The sequence below is a fragment of the Schistocerca cancellata genome, chromosome 2 (assembly GCF_023864275.1).
Source record: "Schistocerca cancellata isolate TAMUIC-IGC-003103 chromosome 2, iqSchCanc2.1, whole genome shotgun sequence".
Taxonomy (NCBI): Eukaryota; Metazoa; Arthropoda; class Insecta; order Orthoptera; family Acrididae; genus Schistocerca; species Schistocerca cancellata.
Window position 1 is genome coordinate 384,221,204 of NC_064627.1, and position 25,696 is coordinate 384,246,899.

Below are 25,696 nucleotides of genomic sequence, written 5' to 3' on the forward strand. Positions count from 1 at the left end.
TTCTTTACAATGAAATACCAGGAGGACTGCTCAATTATAATTCTTGTACCACTGAAAATGTGAGTAAAATAGATATTAGTGTCAGTGGCATTGAGAACCAGCTGAAGTCATTAAACTGAATAAAGGACCAGATCCGGATGGAATCCATATCAAATTCTATACTGAAATTGTGGCTGAGCTTGCCCTTCTTCGAACTATAATCTATTGTAGAACCCACAAGCAAACAGCTGTGCCCAGTAGTTGGAAGAAAGCCTGGGCACACTCGTCTACAAGAAGTGTATCAGAAGTGATCCACAAAACTACTGTCTGGTATCCCTGACATCGATTTGTGGCAGAATTTTGGATGTATTGTCAGGGCAAAAATAATGAGGCATATAAAACAGAATGATCTCTTTCATGCTAGTCAGCACAGATTTCGTAAACATTTGTCACTTGAAACCCAACTCGCACTTCTCTCACATGAATTACTGAAAGCTTTGGATCAAGGCAGTGTTTCTTCATTTCTGAAAAGCATTTAGTATCCATGCTTATTATCAGAAATGTGATCATATGGGGAACCAAGCAAAATTTGTGACTGGGGTTCTGTAGCACTCACGTGATGATCAAACGTTCCAGTAACAAATCTAGCAGCCTGCCTCTGAATTGCTTCTATGTCCTCCCTCAATCCGACCTGATAGGGATCCCAAACGCTCGAGCAGTACTCAAGAATAGGTCATATTTGTGTTTTATAAGCGGTCTCCTTTACAGATGAACCACGTCTTCCCAAAATTCTACCAATGAACCGAAGACGACTATCCGCCTTCCCCACAACTGCCATTACATACTTGTCCCACTTCATATCGCTCTGCAATGTTACGCCCAAATATTTAATCAATGTGACTGTGTCAAGCGCTACACTACTAATGGAGTATTCAAACATTACAGGATTCTTTTTCCTATTCATCTGCATTAATTTACATTTATCTATATTTAGAGTTAGCTACCATTCTTTACACCAGTCACGAATCCTGTCCAAGTCATCTTGTATCCTTCTACAGTCACTCAATGACGACACCTTTCCGTACACCACACATCATCAGCAAACAGCCACACATTGCTATCCACCCTATCCAAAAGATCATTTATGTAGATAGAAAACACCAGCGGACCTACCACATTTCCCTGGGGCACTCCAGATGATACCCTCGCCTCCGATGAACACTCACCATCGAGGACAACATTCTGGGTTCTATTACTTAAGAAGTCTTCAAGCCACTCACATACTTGGGAACCAATCCCATATGCTCGTACCTTAGTTAGGAGTCTGCAGTGAGGCAGAAGTCAAGGAATATGGCATCCGTCTGATACCCTTCATCCATGGTTCGCTAGATATTGTGTGAAAAAAGGGCGAGTTGCGTTTCGCAAGAGTGATGCTTTCTAAAGCCGTGCTGATGCATGGACAGCAACTTCTCTGTCTCAAAGAAATTCATTATATTCGAACTGAGAATATGTTCGAAATCCTGCAACAAACCGATGTTAAGGATATTGGTCTGTAATTTTGAGGATCCGTCCTTCTACCCTTCTTATATACAGGCATCACCTGCGTTTTTTTCCAGTCGCTCGGGACTTTACGTTGTGCAAGAGATTCGCGATAAATGCAAGCTAAGTAAGGAGCCAATGCAGTAGAGTACTCTCTGTAAAACCGAATTGGAATCCCATCAGGACCTGGCTATTTATTTATTTTCAACCCAGTCAGCTGCTTCACAACCCCAGGGATGTCTATCACTATGTCCTCCATACGGCAATCTGTACGAGACTCAAATGGCGGTACCTTTGTACGATCCTCCTGCGTGAAAGATTTCTCAAATGCTAAATTTAAAGTTTCAGCTTTCTTTTTGCTGTCTTCCGTTTCCAGGCCAGACTGATTAGTGAGTGACTGGATGGAAGCCTTCAACCCGCTTACCGATTTTATGTAAGACCAGAATTTCCTTGGGTTTTCAGCAAGATCTTTTGCTAAGGTATGATGCTGGCAGCGGTTGAATGCTTCGCGCATCGCTCTTTTTACAGCAGCACGAATCTCTACTAACTTTTGCCTGTCCTCATTCTCCTGATCTTTCTTGTACCGCGAGTGCAACTGCCTTTGCTTCCTGAGCATTCTCCGAATTGCGCTGTTAAACCACAGTGGGTCTTTTCCGTCCGTAACCCACTTTTTCAGCACATACTTGTCCAATGCGTGATTTACAATGTGTTTAAAATTTGCCCATAATTCTTCCACGTCTATCGTACCGGAAATAAATGAAGTCGATTCATTCCCTAAGTGGGATGCTAACACTGCTCTTTCTAGTAAGAATACGCTCCTAGCTTTCTTGACCGACTTTTTAACTTTCGTAACCATAGTCGTAATGACAACATCATGATCACTAATCCCTGTCTCAACACTGACACCGTAGGTCTGGTCTGTTCATGGCTACCAGATCTAAAATATTTCCATTACGCGTTGGCTGTCGATTTAGCTGCTCAAGACCTTGCAGACAATATTAATAGTAACCTCAGTCTTTTTGCAGATGATGCAGTGATCTATAATGAAGTACTGTCTGAAATAAACTGCATAAATATTCGGCCAGATCTTGATAAGATTTCAAAGAGGCACGAAGTTCATAAATGTGAAACTGTGCAACTCAAAAAATGGAGAAAAAAAAAAAAAAACGTAGTATCCTAGGACTACAGTACCAGTGAGGCATGGTTGGAAACAGTCAACTAATACAAATACCTGAGTGTAATACTTAGTAGGGATATGAAATGGAATGATCACAAAAGCCCAGTTTTGGGTAAGGCAGATGGCAAACTTCAGTTTATTGTTAGAATACTAGAAAAATGCAATTAGTCTACAGAGGAGATTGCTTAACCATCCTATACTATTGCTCAAGTATGTGGGACCTCAACCAAATAGGACTAACAGAGGATATTGAACGTCTACAGAGAAGAGCAGCACAGATGGTTACAGGTTTCTTTGACCCATGTGATATTGTCAGACAGGTGTTGAAGTAACTAAACTGGCAGGGTCATGAAGATAGAAATGAAGTATTGTGAGAAAGCCTACTTACAGAGTTTCAACAATCAGCTTTAAATAATGACTCCGTAACAATATAATACAGCCTCCTACGTATGGCTCCAACAGGGATTCGGAGGACAAAATTAGATTAAGCACAGCATGCATAGAGGCATTTAATTCTTCCTGCACTTCATACATTAAAGGAACAAGAAAAACCTGTAATAAGTGGTACAGTGAGACATATCCTCTGCCTTGCTGCCCACAGTGGTCTGCAGAGTACAGGTGTAGATGTGGATCAGGTTATCATAACCTTAGGACCAGATAAATGAAAGCTAAACACATCATTATGTTGAACACCCCTACACCTCAATGCTCAGCGGAGTTGATTTAGAATTTTAAAGACTGTCACTTGTGACTATTGCATTGGTCATAACACACGTACAATGTAATTACGGTCTGATATAAACGACTTAAAAGATTCATGCATAAATTACATTCCCTTACTAGAAATGTTATGCTGATGTTAGTTGTGATTAACTTCAAAACACATTATGGTGCGATCTCAGTTTTATAATAATTGCTGTTGCTTTTTCATTGGTACTTCCATTTATTACTTTTAATATATTGTTACAGATGGATGTAAAGGATGTAATAGAAATGGTCGCAGCAGAGGCTGAGAGGAAAGGCTTGTTTGAAGAAGCCATAAAATTGTACGATTTAGCAGCTGTAAGTAAAATGTTTTTATAGTACACTTCATTAATAAATTTGCTCTTCAACAAATTTTTTTTTCATGAGATTTTCTTAATCACCTGTATTAATTTTTTTTTTTTTTTTTTTTTTTTTTTTAGAATCAAGAGAAAGTATTAAGCCTCATGTCATCACTGTTAAGTCAAGTGGTTCATAAAGTTAAGAAACCAAATTCACTGAGAAGCAGGTTACAAGAATATGCATATAGTATAACAAATCGCTATGCAGGACAACCATTTTCCTGTGCTTCTGATACTATATCAACATTTATTGTATTAAGGGATCTTCTGACATTTTTTGACCAATATCATGCACAAGAACATCAGCAAGCTTTAGAGGTAAGTAATCCAATTATCTGCTGTTCACACTCAATGTAAAGTTGTTCTCAAACTCGTGATTGGTCTAAGCATTATAGTACTTTTTCAAGTATGGTCCTACTGGACAACTTGGCTAATTATAAGGAGACTTAAACTTAATGTGGACTCACAACCATGATACTTCGACATAATCAGTGGCATTGTATATTTTGCTAATCAAAACATATGTGCTGAATATCTTTTCTATTGTATCAGTGTCACTGTAAAGCAAAATTGCTGTTTGAAACTTGTTGTTAGTGCATGATGGGGAGTGAGACACTACTTCTTTGTAGTTAGAAATTATTTTACAAACAACCTAGTTTCTTTTGTAGACGATGGAAAACTTCAATAGGTGCATATTTGATTGCTTTCTAATCTTAAGGCAGATTTAACTGAGAATGGGGTATTCATATGATGCTCAAGTACTGTAGCCATATTTATCTTGGAAAAAATATTTTATCCGGAAAAAAAAACCCTCTCGTATATTTGACATTTATTATAATGGGAGATAAAACTGAATATTTCTACTTCTTGTAAAGCCTTTAATCCACCAATTGAACCACAATTGAACAGTGCCACATGTCACTTTCAGTTTCAAAATTTCATCAAGGAAAATCTGTCAAAGATATCTATAACCACAAAATCACGTTACAAAACACATGTACAGGGAACTGAGTGATGAGGCATTCCCCAAGCAGACTCTGGAGACACATGTAGAAAGTAGGTGCACCCACACTAATTATTTGGGGAAAATGTAATGCCATTGAAAAGTAGGGCCCTTTAGGATTATTATGCAATGTTTCATGAAATGTCTTCATAGCATGTGCCATTGCTCCATGCTCAAGAAAGTAGATAAGTAACATGCAATAGCTGATTGAAATTGTATTATCACAGTAATTTTTATGGTGTCTGGAAGAGAACTTGTTTGTTCTAATTTCAAAATTGTGCTACCAACATCCATCCCAGAGACAGAGCAGATGATCCAGAGATAAAGGCATTCTGTAGATCTGCTGTTCATCATCAGTGGAAGTAGCTCTCAACATGTGAAATTTTTCATATTTTGGGTAGTCTTTGTTAATTATTTGAATAAAACCATGGGTGGAATCAACTATGATACAGGGTGATTCAGTACAATGGGAATGTCTGAAATTACTAGTGGCAGCACTGTGGGTTCGTGACAGTGAGTAAACAGTCCGGCATTTCAGTAATCATGGATCATTGGAACGGACAACAGCATGCATCAGCCGTAAAAATGTTTGATAAAAACAATGATAGTTTGGTAGCGAGGCAGAGGGAGTTTCGACGTTTTTATAATTTAGGATGTCATTACATTGTCCCCCCCCCCATGAACCATGGACCTTGCCGTTGGTGGGGAGGCTTGTGTGCCTCAGCGATACAGATAGCCGTACCATAGGTACAACCACAACGGAGGGGTATCTGTTGAGAGGCCAGACAAACTTGTGGTTCCTGAAGAGGGGCAGCAGCCTTTTCAGTAGTTGCAAGGGCAACAGTCTGGATGATTGACTGATCTGGCCTTGTAACAATAACCAAAATGGCCTTGCTGTGCTGGTACTGCGAACAGCTGAAAGCAAGGGGAAACTACGGCCGTAATTTTTCCCGAGGGCATCCAGCTTTACTGTATGGTTAATGATGATGGCGTCCTCTTGGGTAAAATATTCCGGAGGTAAAATAGTCCCCCATTCGGATTTCCGGGCGGGGACTACTCAAGAGGATGTCGTTATCAGGAGAAAGAAAACTGGCGTTCTACGGATCGGAGCGTGGAATGTCAGATCCCTTAATCGGGCAGGTAGGTCAGAAAATTTAAAAGGGAAATGGATAGGTTATTAAAGTTAGATATAGTGGGAATTAGTTAAGTTCGGTGGCAGGAGGAACAAGACTTCTGGTCAGGTGACTACAGGGTTATAAACATAAAGTCAAATAGGGGTAATGCAGGAGTAGGTTTAATAATGAATAGGAAAATAGGAATGTGGGTAAGTTACTACAAACAGCATAGTGAACGCATTATTGTGGCCAAGATAGATACGAAGCCCTCACCTACTACAGTAGTACAAGTTTATATGCCAACTAGCTCTGCAGATGACGAAAAAATTGAAGAAATGTATGATGAAATAAAAGAAATTATTCAGACAGTGAAGGGAGACGAAAATTTAATAGTCATGGGTGACTGGAATTCGAGTGTAGGAAAAGGGAGAGAAGGAAACGTAGTAGGTGAATATGGATTGGGGCTAAGAAATGAAAGAGGAAGCCACCTGGTAGAATTTTGCACAAAGCACAACTTAATCATAGCTAACACTTGGTTTAAGAATCATGATAGAACGTTGTATTCATGGAAGAAGCCTGGAGATACTAAAAGGTATCAGATAGATTATATAATGGTAAGACAGAGATTTAGGAACCAGGTTTTAAATTGTAAGACATTTCCAGGGGCAGATGTGGACTCTGACCACAATTTATTGGTTATGACCTGTAGATTAAAACTGAAAAAACTGCAAAAAGGTGGGAATTTAAGGAGATGGGACCTGGATAAACTGAAAGAACCAGAGGTTGTAGAGAGTTTCAGGGAGAGCATAAGGCAACAATTGACAGGAATGGGGGAAAGAAATACAGTAGAAGTGGTATGGGTAGCTTTGAGGGATGAAGTAGTGAAGGCAGCAGAGGATCAAGTAGGTAAAAAGAAGAGGGCTAGTAGAAATCCTTGGGTAACAGAAGAAATATTGAATTTAATTGATGAAAGGAGAAAATATAAAAATGCAGTAAGTGAAGCAGGCAAAAAGGAATACAAACGTCTCAAAAATGAGATTGACAGGAAGTGCAAAATGGCTAAGCAGGCATGGCTAGAGGACAAATGTAAGGATGTGGAGGCTTATCTCACTAGGGGTAAGATAGATACTGCCTACAGGAAAATTAAAGAGATCTTTGGAGATAAGAGAACCACTTGTATGAACATCAAGAGCTCAGATGGAAACCCAGTTCTAAGCAAAGAAGGGGAAGCAGAAAGGTGGAAGGAGTATATAGAGGGTCTATACAAGGGCGATGCACTTGAGGACAATATTATGGAAATGGAAGAGGATGTAGATGAAGATGAAATGGGAGATACGATACTGCGTGAAGAGTTTGACAGAGCACTGAAAGACCTGAGTCGAAACAATGCCCCCGGAGTAGACAACATTCCATTGGAACTACTGACAGCCTTGGGAGAGCCAGTCCTGACAAAACTGTACCATCTGGTGAACAAGATGTATGAAACAGGCGAAATACCCTCAGACTTCAAGAAGAATATAATAATTCCAATCCCAAAGAAAGCAGGTGTGGACAGATGTGAAAATTACCGAACAATCAGTTTAATAAGCCACAGCTGCAAAATACTAACACGAATTCTTTACAGACGAATGGAAAAACTAGTAGAAGCCGACCTCGGGGAAGATCAGTTTGGATTCCGTAGAAATACTGGAACACGTGAGGCAATACTGACCCTACGACTTATCTTAGAAGAAAGATTAAGGAAAGGCAACCCTACGTTTCTAGCATTTGTAGACTTAGAGAAAGCTTTCGACAATGTTGACTGGAATACTCTCTTTCAAATTCTAAAGGTGGCAGGCGTAAAATACAGTGAGCGAAAGGCTATTTACAATTTGTACAGAAACCAGATGGCAGTTATAAGAGTCGAGGGGCATGAAAGAGAAGCAGTGGTTGGGAAGGGAGTAAGACAGGGTTGTAGCCTCTCCCCGATACTATTCAATCTGTATATTGAGCAAGCAGTAAAGGAAACAAAAGAAAAATTCGGAGTAGGTATTAAAATCCATGGAGAAGAAATAAAAACGTTGAGGTTCACCGATGACATTGTAATTCTGTCTGAGACAGCAAAGGACTTGGAAGAGCAGTTGAACGGAATGGATAGTGTCTTGAAGGGAGGATATAAGATGAACATCAACAAAAGCAAAACGAGGATAATGGAATGCAGTCGAATTAAGTCGGGTGATGCTGAGGGAATTAGATTAGGAAATGAGACACTTAAAGCAGTAAAGGAGTTTTGCTATTTGGGGAGCAAAATAACTGATGATGGTCGAAGTAGAGAGGATATAAAATGTAGACTGGCAATGGCAAGGAAAGCGTTTCTGAAGAAGAGAAATTTGTTAACATCGAGTATAGATTTAAGTGTCAGGAAGTCGTTTCTTGAAGTGTTTGTATGGAGTGTAGCCATGTATGGAAGTGAAACATGGACAGTAAATAGTTTGGACAAGAAGAGAATAGAAGCTTTCGAAATGTGGTGCTACAGAAGAATGCTGAAGATTAGATGGGTAGATCACATGACTAATGAGGAGGTGTTGAATAGGACTGGGGAGAAGAAGTTTGTGACACAACTTGATTAGAAGAAGGGATCGGTTTGGTAGGACATGTTCTGAGGCATCGAGGGATCACCAATTTAGTATTGGAGGGCAGTGTGGAGGGTAAATATCGTAGAGGGACACCAAGAGATGAATACACGAAGCAGATTCAGAAGGATGTAGGTTGCAGTAGGTACTGGGAGATGAAGAAGCTTGCACGGGATAGAGTAGCATGGAGAGCTGCATCAAACCAGTCTCAGGACTGAAGACCACAACAACAACAACAACAACAACAACAACAACAACAACACACTGTTCCATCGAAACATGCGATAAAATGTTGAATTAACAACTATGAACTGATTGGATCTGCCATCAAGAAGAAACCAACAGGACGACCAACTTGAGTGCGTTCTCCAGCATACATTGATGTTGTACACGAGTCTGTCTTATGGAGCCCACAGTGTTCAATTCGTAAGCAAGCAGCAGTGGTTGGAATGTCCCAGGAGTGTGTTCGCAGAATTCTTCATCCTGATTTAAAATTTCATCCGTACAAACTACAGATGATGCAACAAATGAAGCACAACGATTACCGGTTACAATTAGGATTCTGTCAACAAATGATAACAAAAATAAACAATGATGATGAATTAAAAAAAAAAGTTGTGGATGTCAGATGGCACATTTTCATCTCAAGTTATATGAATAAACAGAACTACCGTTACAGGACAAACACAAATCCTAATGACGGTCATGAGCGCCATTTACATGCTAGTAAAGTGACAGTATGGTGTGGTGTTTCATCACATGGTATTATCGGACCGTATGTTTTTGCAAATGAACAGGAAACACAGTAACTGTTAACACCGATCATTACATGGAGATGGTATGAACTTTCATTGCATCTACATTGAACAACTTTCCAAACGTTTAAGAAGCCTGGTTTCAACAGAACAGAGAGACATCACACACTGCACGGCAATCAATGGCATGAATGTGAGAATTGTTTGGCAACCATGTCATCTCACGATTTGGTAACATTCCCTGGCCCCCTAGACTGCCAGATTTATCCGTTTGTGATTTTTTTTTTTTTTTTTTCTTGTGGAGCTACCTCAAGATCAAAGTCTACATGACTCGACCAAGAACTCTGGGTGAGTTAAAACAGAGAATTAAGGATGCAATTCACAGTATCCCAGCTGAGATGCTGCAGCAGTCAATGAGGACACTCAATAGCAGGCTTCACAAATATATTTGTACCAGAGGATGCCATCTAAAGGATGTTAAAAAATGATAAATGCCATCAGTGTTTCGTAAATGGCAAAGTTGTAAGGTTTCAATTACTATGAATGCAATTTCTTTCCTTCATCATTTCTAGTTTTATTGGATTGTGGAAACGTTCCCATTTTCCTGTGTGACTCTGTATTTTGGTTTTCTTGCATACAAATCACTTAACAACAGTATGAGTCTATTTGGTAATTTTTTATGGTAATGAAAATTCCAGGTTGGAAACAATCTAAATGAGTATAGGCTAGCTCTAAGCTGCATACAAATGATGAGTAATTCGCACAAACTCACTTCAATGTACTTTCTTAGTGCTTTCTTAGTGCTCTACTAATATCAGAAAATGCCAATCACTTTTCATTATACATTCTATATGTCGCAAGTAGCAGTCTATCAATTCCGTATTATAGATATTTTTAATAACTACTTCTTGAAATAGGTGAGGAAATTGATGCAATAGAAGAAAGAACAAAACAGTACACCAAAGAAGCAATAAAGAGGACATAAAAATTGATGTCATGTCCCCAGTTAAAATAAGAAAAACTGTCGTGACTTTTAAAAAGTAAAAGTTGATATGAGGTGAATAAACACTCCACAAAGATAAAACAGTTGTAGCCCTATAGTATGTAATGTTCTGAGTCACGTACGCAATACATAATTAATTCAGGATGTTTTCCTAGACAGATTTAAATACACCATTGTTAAGGCGTCCCTATGTGAAGGGTGGCTCCACGAATGTCAACAACTATCACCAAATGTTACTCCTTACAACATTTTCTAAAATTTTGTAGAAGGTAATGTACACTACTGGCCATTAAAATTGCTACACCACGAATATGACATGCTACAGACGCGAAATTTAACCAACAGGAAGAAGATGCTGTGATACGCAAATGATTAGCTTTTCAGAGCATTCACACGAGGTTGGCGCCAGTGGCACCACCTACAGCGCGCTGACATGAGGAAAGTTTCCAACCGATTTCTCATACACAAACAGCATTTGATCGGCATTGCATGGTGAAATGTTGTGATGCCGCGTGTAAGGAGGAGAGAAGCGTACCATCACGTTTACGACTTTGATAAAGGTCAGATTGTAGCCTATCGCGATTGTGGTTTATCGTATCGCGACATTGCTCCTCGCGTTGCTAGAGATCTAATGACTATTAGCAGAATATGGAATCGGTGGGTTCAGGAGGGTAATACGGAACACCGTGCTGGATCTCAATGGCCTCGTATCACTAGCAGTCGAGATGACAGGCATCTTATCTGCATGGCTGTAACGGATCATGCAGTCACGTCTCGATCCCTAAGTCAGCAGATGGGGACGCTTGCAAGACAAAAACCATCTGCACGAACAGTTAGATGGCGTTTGCAGCAGCATGGACTATCAGCTCGGAGACCATTGCTGCGGTTACCCTTGCCGCTGCATCATAGACAGGAGCTCCTGCGATGGTGTACTCAACGACGAACCTGGGTGCACAATGGCAAAACGTAGGTTGGTTTTTTTTTTGATGGTCGCATCTGTGTTTGGCAACATCGCGGTGAATGCACATTGGAAGCATGTATTCGTCATCGCCATACTGGTGTATCACTCGGCGTGATGGTGTGGGGTGCCCTTGGTTACACGTCTCGGTCACCTCTTGTTCGCATTGATGGCACTTTGAACAGTGGACGTTACATTTCAGATGTGTTACGACCCGTGGCTCTACCCTTCATTCAATACCTGCGAAACCCTAAATTTCAGCAGGATAATGCACGACCGCATGTTGCAGGTCCTGTACGGGCATTTCTGGATACAGAAAATATTAGTCTGCTGCCCTGGCCAGCACATTCTCCAGATCTCTCACCAGTTTAAAACGTCTGGTCAATGATGGCCGAGCAACTGGCTCGTCACAATACGCCAGTCACTACTCTTGATTAACTGTGGTACCGTGTTGAAACTGCATGGGCAGCTGTACCTGTACACGCCATCCAAGCTCTGTCTGTCTCAATTCCCAGGTGTATCGAGGCCATTATTACGGCCAGAGGTGATTGTTCTGGGTACTGATTTCTCAGGATCTATGCACCTAAATTGCGTGAAAATGTAATCACATGTCAGTTCTAGTATAATATATTTGTCCAATGAATACCTGTTTATCATCTGCATTTCTTCTTGGTGTAGCAATTTTAATGGCCGGTAGTGTATTTCAGGATTGTCACCTACCTCGTAGTATTGGGATTCATACCCCATCACACTTCTGATTTCAAATTGAACCACTCGACTGAGTCAGGTATTTATATTTCAATGGAGCATGTAATAAAATCCCTTAAATCGTGGCATATCAGCAGTTCAGATCTTCTGTGACTTATTGAATGCATTTGATTGGGTCAGTCATAATATCCTTTTCGTGAAATTAAGTTTCTATGGAATACATAGTTTGGCACATGGTTGGTTTGGTACTTGTTGAGGCTGATCGAGTAATAGAGAGGGATGCCACGTCATCTGAAGTGGGGAATTGCAATGGAAGCCCCACAGGCCTCAATCACAAGCATGTTCCTTTATGTTAATGATCTGCCATTTTATTTGAATCGGGTCGTAATTGTCCTGTTTGTAGATGATATAGTAATAGCATTGTTCTGAAGTCGAGCAAAGAAACGCCAACAGAAAAAAGCAAATGATAGTTTTGTGAAAGTTATCAACTGCGTTTGCGCAAATGGGCTAGCTTTTAACTTCACAAAGTGCAGTTCAGCCAGTTTTGTACCATCAAAACTATCTCATTTCCTACTAGTATACCAACCAGAAATAATAAGCAAGGTAGGAAGTTGTAAGTTCCTAGCAGTGCATACTTATTAAAACTTATCTGGAAAAACCATGTAGCAGACAATCTAAAACATTTAGGTTCGGCTACTTTTGCTGTAAGAATAATTGTCAACTTTTACTGATTCAGACTGATTTAGAAGCCAGTAAGTTAAGTATTTTGTATGCTGTATTTTCATTCACAGATGTCTTACAGGATCATATTCTGAAGTAACTCCTCAATTACACTAAAAGTATTCATAGCACAGCAGAAAGTAATTAGAACTATGTGTATGATTCACACACACAGAAGTTACAGGCATTTCTTTTAATAGCTGGGAATATTAACCACAATCAGACTTATTCATCTGTGTTTGAGAGGTATAGAGATATTCACAAGTGCCACCGGAGTTTCCAAATTGTCCTGCATTACATTTCAATGGATCTAACTGTGACACAGAAAGGGGTGAAATACGCTGTTATAAAACTCTTTGACGACAGTCTACCATTGAAATATAATCTCTGACAGAGACAAGTTTTTTTCAGATTAAAGATACACTGACCAGTACGAAAAACCCAACACTTGAATTTCGACCTAAAATTGAAATTTATTGTAAATTTTATAACTTTGTGACATTAATCCACTGCCTTATGGTGGAATATTGTGGTACAATCCCATCTGAGTGTCCAACAATGAAAAAAGAAAGATTATTATAAACAAATTAAGCCAGAGATGCACACTTCAAGGAAATTTTGAGCAAGTTCATAATGGTAATGCATGTCTGCTGTGATGTTATACACTTCACAGGCCTCGGGACGATCTCGTGGACCTCTGCTCGCATTATCCAAAGCACGTATTGTCACTTCTTGCACCAATGACGGCATTCAACCTTTCAGGTATGTTCCTGATTAATGCAGTAAAGTCCTGTTGATGAATCGTATCCCATTCTTCCAGGAGGGCACTCCGTAGGTCCTGTAGGGTCTCTGGATAGTGCTGATGGGCTCTTCTCCTCAGCCAGTCCCAAACATGCTTGATAGGATTCAAATCAGGGCTTTGAGCAGGCCAACTCATAGCCTGACTCCATGTTTCATTCAAGAACTCTTGTGCAATTCTTGCAACTTGTGGACGTGGATTGTGTGCATTAGTGTAAAACCATCACCAGCAAATGGAGCGAAAGGCACAACATGCTCCAGAAGTACAACATGCTCCATGTACTGGTGTGTGGTAAGGTCCCATGCTCCACAAGACCAAATCCATCCTTGCTGCTGTATTGATTCCTGCGCACGCCATCACAGAACCATCCTGAAAAGGCATCCTGGATGAGAATGTTCAAGGGGAATACCTCTGTCCTGGCCTTGTCCTGACCCTCTCTCTTCTGTCAGGTGATCGGATGCCAAATCACAACTCATCGATGAACAACTCTTGATCCCATTGTTGTACTATCCAGCCTAGATGTTCCTTTGTGAAACGTAATTGAGCTGTGCAATGCTCTCTGGCAAGTTCCAGACCTACAGCATGTCTTTTGGACTGAGGATTCGCTTCTTCCAGCCCTCTTCAAATGGTTCTCTCACTAACATTGAGCCTTAGAACCTGGTGGAGTTGATTTCATGTTTCAATAGCGGATGTGTAACGGTTGCAAAGAACCAGACGTTGTAAGAAGCAGTCATCTGTCACCATTGTTGCTCTTCTCAGGCCTGTTCCTGGTCTCCTTGCAAAGCCTCCAGTTTCCCTCTACTTTTGTAGTTCTAGAAATCATGGAAGGTGTAGTCCTGAACACTTCTGCAACATAATGCATGCTGCTGCCATCTTCCACCAAAGCAATGGCTTTCGCAGCTTGTTCCAGGCTTAACAGCATTTTTATTCCAGAAAGCTGATGATAACAATCACAGAAATACCCCACAAATGTGTGATTTAAAGGGGAAAAATTCAGGGTACAGCAAATAGTGCCATAAGAGACGGAAAACATTATTCGGTCATATTCGGTGACGTGTTTTCAAGGCTGCACAGGACACAACAATTGAGGCTAGTGCAATAACACTTCATTGTTTGTTTGCAAAGCAACACCATTAGCATAATCTGTCTCAAAAAATTGATTGAAGTGCTTCACTTAGCTGCACAATGATTACACATTGTTTATTGGGTGTTTTGTTTTTCGTCCTGGTCAGTGTATTTCTCCGGAACAACTCCTGCACCAGAGAGGAATTCTTAAATAGAAAAACAAATTAGTCATTTATTCAGAAAAAAGCCTGTAAATGACAAGCATGTAGCCCTGTAAATATTAGGCTTGGTGTAATGGTAAAGTGCATGAACTTGAAAGGTCCTTTCTGCTAACTTTCAGATCTCAGTGGTGCGAAGATGAGCTTGGAGCAACATTTGGTTCAGAATCCATTAATTAAATGTTGTCTTGTAGTATTACAGGAGCAGGTAAGGCCACACAAGTTGCTGAAGTGGCATCAAATTGTGAGACTTGCACCAGGCATCTGAACATCTCTCTTGACGGAGTCAGATCCAATGGTGCCATACGACTATTAAAAAAAATGCGTGCTATATTTGTTCAGTTGACACATTCCATAACATGATGTTTATTGTTAATATGGATCTGTGGAACAGGTAACCAACCAACCAAAAGTTAGTCTTGTGCAAATTCTGCACCAACATGACAATGGTCTAGCTCACCACACAGCATAAACAAAGTTTCTGCTGGTGGAGTCTAAACTCGTGACATTTCCTCATCCACACTAGAGCCCTGCTGTAGCTCCATGCAATTTCTTCCTGTTCCCAAAATCAAAGGACCCTTCTACAGTCATTGAGATAATTTGCCAGAATCTATGTATATGATGCATGTTTAAGGACTTTTCATAATAAGCCCATTGTGGAATCTTCACTAAGTGGCAGAACAAATGCTGCAGTGAGTGAAGCATAGGTCAGAGTACTTTGAAAAGATATAAAGATACAAATATCAGTAGCTGATAGTTAAAATAGTGTTATAAAACTTCTAGTTTCTCTCTTTCTGATGAATCACCAAGTATAAAACTGGTCTGGAGAAGTAGATGTAACTGCTATTTCCATTGATGATGAACTGTTGGAGGATGGAGGTAATGTTGTCACAGTCCTGACCTCTTTGTGCTAAAGGAGATTTTGATGGAGAGAACCTATGTCTTAACAAATGATCCCAAACAGTAGAGTTTGCAATGCTTTACCTTTTCACCTCTTTAACACTCACATTACCAAGCTGGGTATTCTGACTACCCCAGGTTGATTTTTTCCCTATAATAATGTTATCTGAAGGGCCACATGCCTGTGGTTTCATGACTTTGTACTAAAATGATTGACATTGAATTCACACGCACGACTGTCTAATTTTTTTGGCTTTATCATTGTTATTCAGGTCATTTATTGGTGGGACTGTGAGACTACACCGCTTGGTATGAAACGTCTTATTTTCTTATTTGTAGAAAAGGAAGATTTTGGGAAATATATGTCATTCAACTTCTTTGTTGAGTTTTGCCACAGATTCAATGTTTGTTATTGTTGCTGATTACTATTGTTGAGTTGAATTTGATGATGATGATGAAGAAGAAGAAGAAGAAGAAGAAGAAGACACTGGAGATTTGTTTGTTTCTAGAAGTGGACTAAAATTTTCTAGTGAACCACCAAAAGGTGGGCAGCGTCGACGTCGCAACATTTTGAATGTAACACCTGCCCAGTGAATGATGGAAAAATAATCAAAACAATAACAGAGTCATTTTTATTATTTATCTCATTGGAAATCGTGAGCATTATTGTAGAAGAAACAAACAGGGAAGCCAAAGGAGTAATTTCTTTGTGGAATGCAGCTCATTCTTCGAACAAAACGACATGGAGAGATATAAATGCAACTGAAGTGTATGCTGTATTAGCAATTCTAATAGGAGCTGGTCGAACTCGTGGACATTGCACAAGTGCCTCCGATCTGTGGGGAGGTAATGTTGCCTTTCGGAAACCATTCTTTTCTGCTGCCATGTCAAGAAACTGATTTTTGTCTATACTGCAATTCTTGCGATTTGACAACAGAGACACAATGTTGTTGTTGTGGTCTTCAGTCCTGAGACGGGTTTGATGCAGCTCTCCATGCTACTCTATCCCGTGCAAGCTTCTTCATCTCCCAGTACCTACTGCAACCTACATCCTTCTGAATCTGCTTCGTGTATTCATCTCTTGGTCTCCCTCTACAATATTTACCCTCCACACTGCCCTCCAATACTAAATTGGTGATCCCTTGATGCCTCAGAACATGTCCTACCAAACTGATCCCTTCTTCTAATCAAGTTGTGCCACAAACTTCTTCTCCCCAGTCCTATTCAACACCTCCTCATTAGTCATGTGATCTACCCATCTAATCTTCAGCATTCTTCTGTAGCATCATGTTTCGAAAGCTTCTATTCTCGTCTTGTCCAAACTATTTATCGTCCACGTTTCACTTCCATACATGGCTACACTCCATGCAAATACTTTCAGAAATGACTTCCTGACACTTACATCAATACTCGATGTTAACAAATTTCTCTTCTTCAGAAACGCTTTCCTTGCCATTGCCAGTCTACATTTTATATCCTCTCTACTTCAACCATCATCAGTTATTTTGCTCCCCAAATAGCAAAACTCCTTTACTACTTTAAGTGTCTCATTTCCTAATCTAATACCCCCATCATCACCAGACTTAATTCGACTACATTCCATTATCCTCGTTTTGCTTTTGTTGATTTTCATCTTACATCCTCCCTTCAAGACACTATCCATTCCGTTCAACTGCTCTTCCAAGTCCTTTGCTGTCTCTGACAGAATTACAATGTCATCGGCGAACCTCAAAGTTTTTATTTCTTCTCCATGGATTTTAATACCTACTCCGAATTTTTCTTTTGTTTCCTTCAGTGCTTGCTCAATATACAGATTGAATAACATCGGGGAGAGGCTACAACCGTGTCTCACTCCCTTCCAACTGCTGCTTCCATTTCATGCCCCTCGACTCTTAGAACTGCCATCTGGTTTCTGTACAAATTGTAAATAGTCTTTCGCTCCCTGTATTTTACCCCTGCACCTCTAGTATTTTAAAGAGAGTATTCCATGCTCACCAGATGGTAGAGTTTTGTCAGGACTGGCTCTTCCAAGGCTGTCAGTAGTTCTAATGGAATGTTGTCTACTCCCGGGGCCTTGTTTCGACTCAGGTTTTTCAGTGCTCTGTCAAACTCTTCACGCAGTATCATATCTCCCATTTCATCTTCATCTACATCCTCTTCCATTTCCATAATATTGTCCTCAAGTACATCGCCCTTGTATAGACCCTCTATACACTCCTTCCACCTTTCTGCTTTCCCTTCTTTGCTTACAACTAGGTTTCCATCTGAGCTCTTGATATTCATACAAGTGGTTCTCTTTTCTCCAAAGGTCTCATTAATTTTCCTGTAGGCAGTATCTGTCTTACCACTCATGAGATAAGCCTCTACATCCTTACATTTGTCGTCTAGCCATCCCTGCTTAGCCATTTTGCACTTCCTGTTGATCTCATTTTTGAGACGTTTGTATTCCTTTCTGCCTGCTTCATTTACTGCCTTTTTATATTTTCTCCTTTCATCAATTAAATTCGATATTTCTTCACTTACCCAAGGATTTCTACTAGCCCTCGTCTTTTTACCTACTTGATCCTCTGCTGCCTTCACTACTTCATCCCTCAAAGCTACCCATTCTTCTTGTAGTGTATTTCTTTCCCTCATTCCTGTCATTTGTTCCCTTATGCTCTCCCTGAAACTCTGTACAACCTCTGGTTTAGTCAGTTTATCCAGGTCCCATCTCCTTAAATTCCCATCTTTTTGCAGTTTCTTGAGTTTTAATGTACAGTTCATAACCAATAGATTGTGGTCAGAGTCCACATCTGCCCCTGGAAATGTCTTACAATTTAAAACCTGGTTCTTAAATCTCTGTCTTACCATTATATAATTTATCGGATACCTTCTAGTACCTCCAGGCTTCTTCCATGTATACAACCTTCTTTTATGATTCTTGAACCAAGTGTTAGCTATGATTAAGTTGTGCTCTGTGCAAAATTCTATCAGGCGGCTTCCTCTTTCATTTCTTAGCCCCAATCCATATTCACCTACTACGTTTCCTTCTCTCCCTTTTCCTACTGCTGAATTCCAGTCACCCATGACTATTAAATTTTCATCTCCCTTCACTATCTGAATAATTTCTTTTATTTCATCGTACATTTCATCAATTTCTTCATCATCTGCAGAGCTAGTTGGCATATAAACTTGTACTACTGTAGTAGGCGTGGGCTTCTTGTCTATCTTGGCCACAATAATGCGTTCACTATGCTGTTTGTAGTAGCTTACCCGCATTTCTATTTTTTTATTCATTATTAAACCTACTCCTGCATTACCCCTATTTGACTTTGTATTTATAACCATGTATTCGCCTGACCAAAAGTCTTGTTCCTCCTGCCACCGAACTTCACTAATTCCCACTATATCTAACTTTAACCTATCCATTTCCGTTTTTAAATGTTCTGACCTACCTGCCCAATTAAGGGATCTGACATTCCACGCTCCGATCCATAGAATGCCAGTTTTCTTTCTCCTGATAATGACGTCCTCTTGAGTAGTCCTCGCCCGGAGATCCAAATGGGGGGACTATTTTACCTCCGGAATATTTTACCCAAGAGGACGCCATCATCATTAACCATACAGTAAAGCTGCATGTCCTCGGGAAAAATTACGGCTGTAATTTCCCCTTGCTTTCAACCGTTCGCAGTACCAGCACAGAAAGGCCATTTTGGTTAGTGTTACAAGGCCGGATCAGTCAATCATCCAGACTGTTGCCCCTGCAACTACTGAAAAGGCTGCTGCCCCTCTTCAGGAACCACGCGTTTGTCTGTATAACTACATTTTTGAATTGATAAAATCTTTACCATTATTTTACACTAGGAACCAGGTTTCATTTCAGTGCCCCTTATATTTTGCTAATAAATCACAGTTGTCTTTGTTGTTGGTAAAAAGTTTGTCTGTTGAATGAAGGCTCGCCAACTTGTACTCTGTTATTTCTTCTTTGAAAACTTTGTAGGAAATTTGTATCTATTTCCTCAAATTGTTTTTTTGCCATATTTCAGTTTCTTTGTTTGAATAATTTTTTATGTCTTTTTTATTGTATCTGCAAATGTGTTCCAGTCTCTTTCTGTTATCTTCCAAGCTGTTAGTCTATGCCTTATTGCTTTGTCACATATTTTATTCCATTTATGTTTCCCTCTTATTCATGGTTGTTCTAGTTCTTTCACCATTCCTATCATTGCTCCTCAATTTTCCATCTTCTTTAACTGAAGTTTGACGAATTTTGTGTCAATTCTTAAATTTTGAGGTTTGGTTTTTTTAAGTTGACCTTTAGCTCTGATTTCTGTTAAGAAGTGTGCCTGAATGTATGCGTAGTCCTCTTCTGACCCACATTTTTATAATTTATCAGTGGTTTTGTTTGGTTATTGCCACATTTTCCAGTTGATATGAACCTAAATGTGTGTTAGGAGAAGACAGGTTTTCTTTCTTTCATTAAATTTATTATAGAACATTTGCACTAACAGCCATTTTGTTTGTTTTAGTTTGTATACCTGTTATAACCATGAGCTCATTAATTCAGACCCACTTAAACTTCATTATTAAGAAGAAAAAAAGTTGAATATACATCAGTAGTGTATTGAGTCACAAGAAACAGTGTTTGATCTCACAGTCTGAACAAAATTAATATAACACAGCCATGCATTTTGCTCAGTCTGTTACCAAAGCAAGTGGAAAGTCCATGTAGTTTTAACCACAGGAAATTTAGTGTTTAAATCACAAAAAATGGTAAATCAGTAATTGTATGAAAGAGTGTAATAACGAAGCCATTGTGTTGTGTATTCTCAAGTATTATTAATCACTCAAGTGTAGAGGGAATAGGAAGGTTATGCCAAAAGTTTTCTGGAGAAATTGAGAATTTTTTTCGTTTACAACTAGCTGAGTATCTGGTGTTGTCCTCAGTGAGTATTTATTCCAGTTCTATTAGTCCATCTCCTCATCCCCCTATCTGTCCATCTCTTTCTCTCCCCTCTCTCTGACCATCTCCTTCTGTCCCCTCTCTCTGTCCATCTCCTTCTCTCCCCTCTCTCTGTCCAACTCCTCCTCCCCCATGTCCATTTCATCTTCCCCCCCCCTTCTATCTCCCCCCCCCTTCCCTTCTCTCTCCATGTTACTCATAACCCTATAGGAGGTTGCTGGTTCTTATCCCCACATTATTTTTTTCCAGATAATAAGTAATATGTGTACCAAGTTTGTTTGAAATCAGTTCAGGGGTTTAGGCTTTGCCCACAAACGCGCATTTGACGCACGCTCCACATATATTCCTCACACATTTGTACACTTATTTCACTGTGTTTCTAGCAAATTTCGCCCTGCAGTTTCATTTCGACGTAGCTCAATGTTTAAGACTTCATGTTCCCTGAATTTTGTGTTGAAGGTGATATAATTTTGCATGTACATCCAGTGGTATATGTGGATACTTTCTGCAAAATGTGTTGCAAATAGAGTTAGTTGTAAAGAAGTAACAAATTAGAAGGTCATGCCTGACACAGAAGTTTCACTACGTGAACAACAAAAATGTAGCTGTGGTAACCTACTTGGCTACCTCATAGACTTTGGGTTCGTCATCACACGACTGGCACATATGATGTGAAAGTCATCATAGACTTTGGGTTTGTCATCACACGACTGGCACATATGATGTGAAAGTCACCCCACATCTACTGTTGCCACCAGGGAGAGACATTGTGACTGAATGACAGCTGCACAGGTGCCTTCCAGCACCACCTACAACATGCCATCTACATGTGCAATTGCCACCCAACTCTGCTCCTCCTCATTGTGCAGTTTACTACCCTAGCTAGAACTGTGCTGTATCTGTCTTGCAATGTGCTATGCCATACATTGTATCCATTATGAATTACTGTCCAGTGAGATCGTTAAATATAATTTTTCTGGAGCGTCATCTTGTGTTTTTATGTTGTGCAAAGTCTTGCAGAGGTATGAATGTAATGTAAAGTTTGTTGCAAGTCACTAAGTGCTCTTATTCTCAAATACTGGATGAATATAGTCTGGGTATTTGCACATTATGAGCTGTGATACTTTATCAGCCCCATCCCTACACCTTTCCCCCTGTGGGTCCGGGGGTTAGAATAGACCCGAGGTATTCCTGCCTGTCGTAAGAGGCAACTAAAAGGAGTCTCACAGTTTTCAGCCCTATGAGTTCAGGTCCCGTTCTATGGTTTGACCTGCCACTTTCAAAATTCTACAGAAGTGTGGGCCATATGCCTGCCACTTTCAAAATTCTACAGATGTGCGGGCCATATAGGGAAGGATGCCTTACGTGATGCACCAGTGCCCTAAGATTCGATCTCCTGAATCTCTTGTCATGGCTTTGCATCTCCACCTGCAATTCAACTATTTGAGTAAGGACACTTTCTGGGGTATGTGATCTTCTTCTGTTGTATGTGATCTTCTTCTGTTGTCTCCTGTCCTCTTTCGCCCCCATGACAATATTGGATTTCTCTGCACCCAATATCCAGCACGGTAGCCAGTCCGTTGTGGTGGGGCTATCATGTACCCATTTGGTGGTAGCCCCGTGACAACATAGGGCTCGCACTACTTTTGCCTGAGCTGTTAACTCCCCACATATGCCAAGGAGTAGATGCCTGTCTTCCTGGGGCATCAGGACTCCCAGGAGTGGCCATAATGCCAGTTGGCATTTGCTGTGGCTAGGTGGCACCCGTGGGGAGAGCCCCTGATCGGAGTGGGTGGCATCAGGGTGGATGACCCGCAATGAAGCGGACTAAATCATCTCTTGCTGGTGACCGTATGGCACCTGCAGTTTCTAAGAAGGGCAAGACAGAATACAATGCTGACAGGTATGAGCCTAAATAGTTTCCCTCCCTTGTTACACCATGAGAGGAACATTGAGCTACAGAACGGGGGGAGCAATATTCCCCTTGGTTGTTAGTGTGTAACAGAACTGATGGGAACTCTTTCCTACAGACGAAGCTGTAATTTTTCATTGAACACCTTGAGGATAAGTTCGGAGAAGTGACAGTGCTGTCAAAGGTGGGAAAAGGCACAGTCTTGATTCAGACAGCATCCCCAGCCGAATCCCAAGCAATACTCGTCTGTGACAAGCTGGATGATATTCCTGTTTCTGTCACTCCCAATAAAAGCCTCAATATGGTCCAGGAGATTACCTTCCATTGTGACCTACTCTTGCAGTCTGGCGACGAGCTCAGTGCCAATTCAGAACAGCGGGGTATTCATTTCATCCAGCACGTTTGCAGGGGACTCAAAGACAACAGGGCTGCTACTGGTGCCTTCGTCTTGGCCTTTGCGGGTGATTCATTGCCTGAAAAGGTCAAGGTGATGGTTTACCGTTGTGACGTTAAACCATACGTCCCTCCCCCTATGAGGTGCTTTAAGTGCTGGAAGTCTGGGCACATGTCTTCCCACTACACTTCCAGCACCACATGTCGAGACTGCGGACGTCCACTGCACCCAGATACTCCATGTGCGCCACCTCCCACTTGCATCAACTGTGGCAAGCACCACTCCCCTGCTTGCCAGACTGCCCAGTACTCCAAAAGGAGCAGAAAATGATGTAGTGCAAGACCCTCGACCAGTTGACTTACAGAGACTAAACGTAAATTCGAAAGATTGCACCCCATTCAGTTGACGTCGACATACGCTGCAGCTACATCACGATCACCATCGTCTTCCCAAGTGCCAGTGGTTCCTCACTCTGTGCCACGAACACTGGGCACTCCGGGCCACCAGAATACATCCATCCCCTTGGTGGTAGGGGGCAAATCTTCCTCCGTTGCTCCCAAAGCACCTACTTCGGGAGCAAGGCCCCCCCCCCCCCAAACACAGGGGACATCAGTCCCCTCCCCTCTACCAGAGAAGCAACAGCCTCCTCCGACTCCTCTCATGTGGAAGGGATCCCTTAGGGCCCCCTCTTCCAAGGTCTCCACTAATGCCATGGCGAACACTTGCCAGTGGCTCAGGGAGCCGAAAACTGCCAGACGAAGAGCGTCACGGTCTTCCTCCGTGCCTGATGCTGCTTTGGAGAAATCTTCCCAGCAAGCCCCTAAAAAGAACCAAGAGAGCAAGCAAACTAAGAAGTCTGCTAAGAAACAGGACCCTCTGGTGGCCCCAACACCACCACTCCCTGTCAGTTCTGCATCTGAGGATGCAGTGGAGATCTTAGCATCTCCTGTGGACCTGGATCTCACTGATGCCTCATCCACCATAGAAGTGGTTACAAATATTCAGTTAGAGGCAGCAGGTGATCCTGAGGCATAACCTGCCTCCTTGCACACTTCATGCCTTCCCAGCCTTATGATAACATCATCCTCCAGTGAAATTGCGGAGGTTTTTTCCACCACCTGGCTGAGCTACAGCAGCTGTTAAGCTTTACACCTGCTTTCTGCATTGTCCTCCAGGAAACCTGGTTCCCGGCAATGTGGACCTCTGCCCTCCGTGGCTACAGGAGATATTACAGGAACTGTAGCAACTATAATCGAGTGTCAGGTGGAGTTTGTGTCTATGTCCTGAACTCGGTATGCAGTGAACCAGTGCCCCTTCAAACCCCTCTTTGAAGCTGTGGCTGTCAGGATAAGGCCGACACAGGAAATCATTGTCTGCAACGTATATCTTCCCCCAGATGGTGCAGTACCCCCGAATGCACTGGCTGCACTGATTGATCAACTCCCTAAACCTTTCCTACTTTTGGGAGATTTTAATGCACTCTTATGGGGTGGCCGAAGCAGAGATGTCGAAACTACTGGGGCCACCACACTTTTCAGTGTGGCACATGGCACATATTCAGCCATTGATCTCTCGGTTTGCAGTCCTGGCCTCCTCCCATCTATCTACTGGAGAGCATGTGACAACCTGTGTGGTAGTAACTACTTCCGCATCTTCCTGTCACTGCCCTGGTGTCAGGCCCACAGACGCTTGCCCAGATGGGCTTTAAACAAGGCAGACTCGGAAACTTTCACCTCAGCTGTCACTGTTGAATCTCCCTCACAAAGTAACATCGATGTGGTGGTTGAGCAGGTAACTACAACAATCGTTTCTGCAGTGGAAATTGTGATATCTCGTTCTTTAGGGTGCCCCCTGTGAAAGACAGTCCCTTGATGGTTGCCAGAAGTCCCTGAGGCATAAGCGGCATCCTCCCTGGAGCACCTTATAGCTTTTAAATTGCTCCGTGCCCACATTCATCATCTTATCAAAAGGCTGAAAAAGCAGTGTTGGAAGAGGTACGTGTCGACCATTGGGTGTGGTACGTCACCTTCCCAAGTCTGGGCAAAGATGAAACAAGCTTTTGGGTACCACACCCCAACAGGTGTTCCTGCTGTTAACATAAATGGCGTGTTATGTACTGACGCAAACCCGTTTGCCAAGTACTTTACTGAGCACTATGCTCACGCCTCTGCATCAGTGAATTACCCCCCAGCCTTTTGCACACTCAAATGGCGGATGAAAGAGAGAGTCCTCTCATTCATTACACGCCATAGTGAACCCATTTACAGACTGGAAGCTCCTCAGTGCCCTTGCACATTGCCCCGACACAGCTCCTGGGCCTGATCGGATCCACAGTCAGATGATTAAACATCTCTCGTGTGACTACAAGCGACATCTCCTCGTGATCTTCAACCGGATCTGGTGCGATGGCATCTTTCCATCGCACTGGCAGGAGAGCACCATCATACCAATCCTCAAACCCAGCAAAAACCTGCTTGATGTGGATAAACATCGGCCCATCAGCCTAACGAACATTGTTTCTAAGCGGCTGGAACATATGGCGTGTCGGCGGTTGGGTTGGGTCCTGGAGTCATGTGGCCTACTGGCTCCATGCCAGGGCGGCTTCCGCCTCGGTCGCTCTACCACTGATAATCTTATGCTGGCTCCATGCCAGGGCGGCTTCCGCCTCGGTCGCTCTACCACTGATAATCTTATGTCCCTCGAGTCTGCCATCAGAACAGCCTTTTCCAGGCCCCAAAACCTTGTTACCGTCCTTTTTTATTTACGAAAAGCGTATGACACCACCTGGCGACATCAT

General features: G+C 41.6%; 1 protein-coding gene across 5 annotated transcripts in view; it reads left to right on the forward strand.

Annotated features, from left to right (window-relative positions):
- LOC126161792 (nuclear pore complex protein Nup93-like) overlaps positions 1–25,696 on the forward strand; it is a 176,602-nt gene that overhangs the window by 129,494 nt on the left and 21,412 nt on the right. For all 5 annotated transcript variants that reach the window (XM_049917866.1, XM_049917865.1, XM_049917867.1 and 2 more), the window contains 2 exons: positions 3,665–3,757; positions 3,880–4,116. In XM_049917866.1, coding sequence (XP_049773823.1) covers positions 3,665–3,757; positions 3,880–4,116 — 330 coding nt within the window. The remainder of the gene's footprint in view (positions 1–3,664; positions 3,758–3,879; positions 4,117–25,696) is intronic.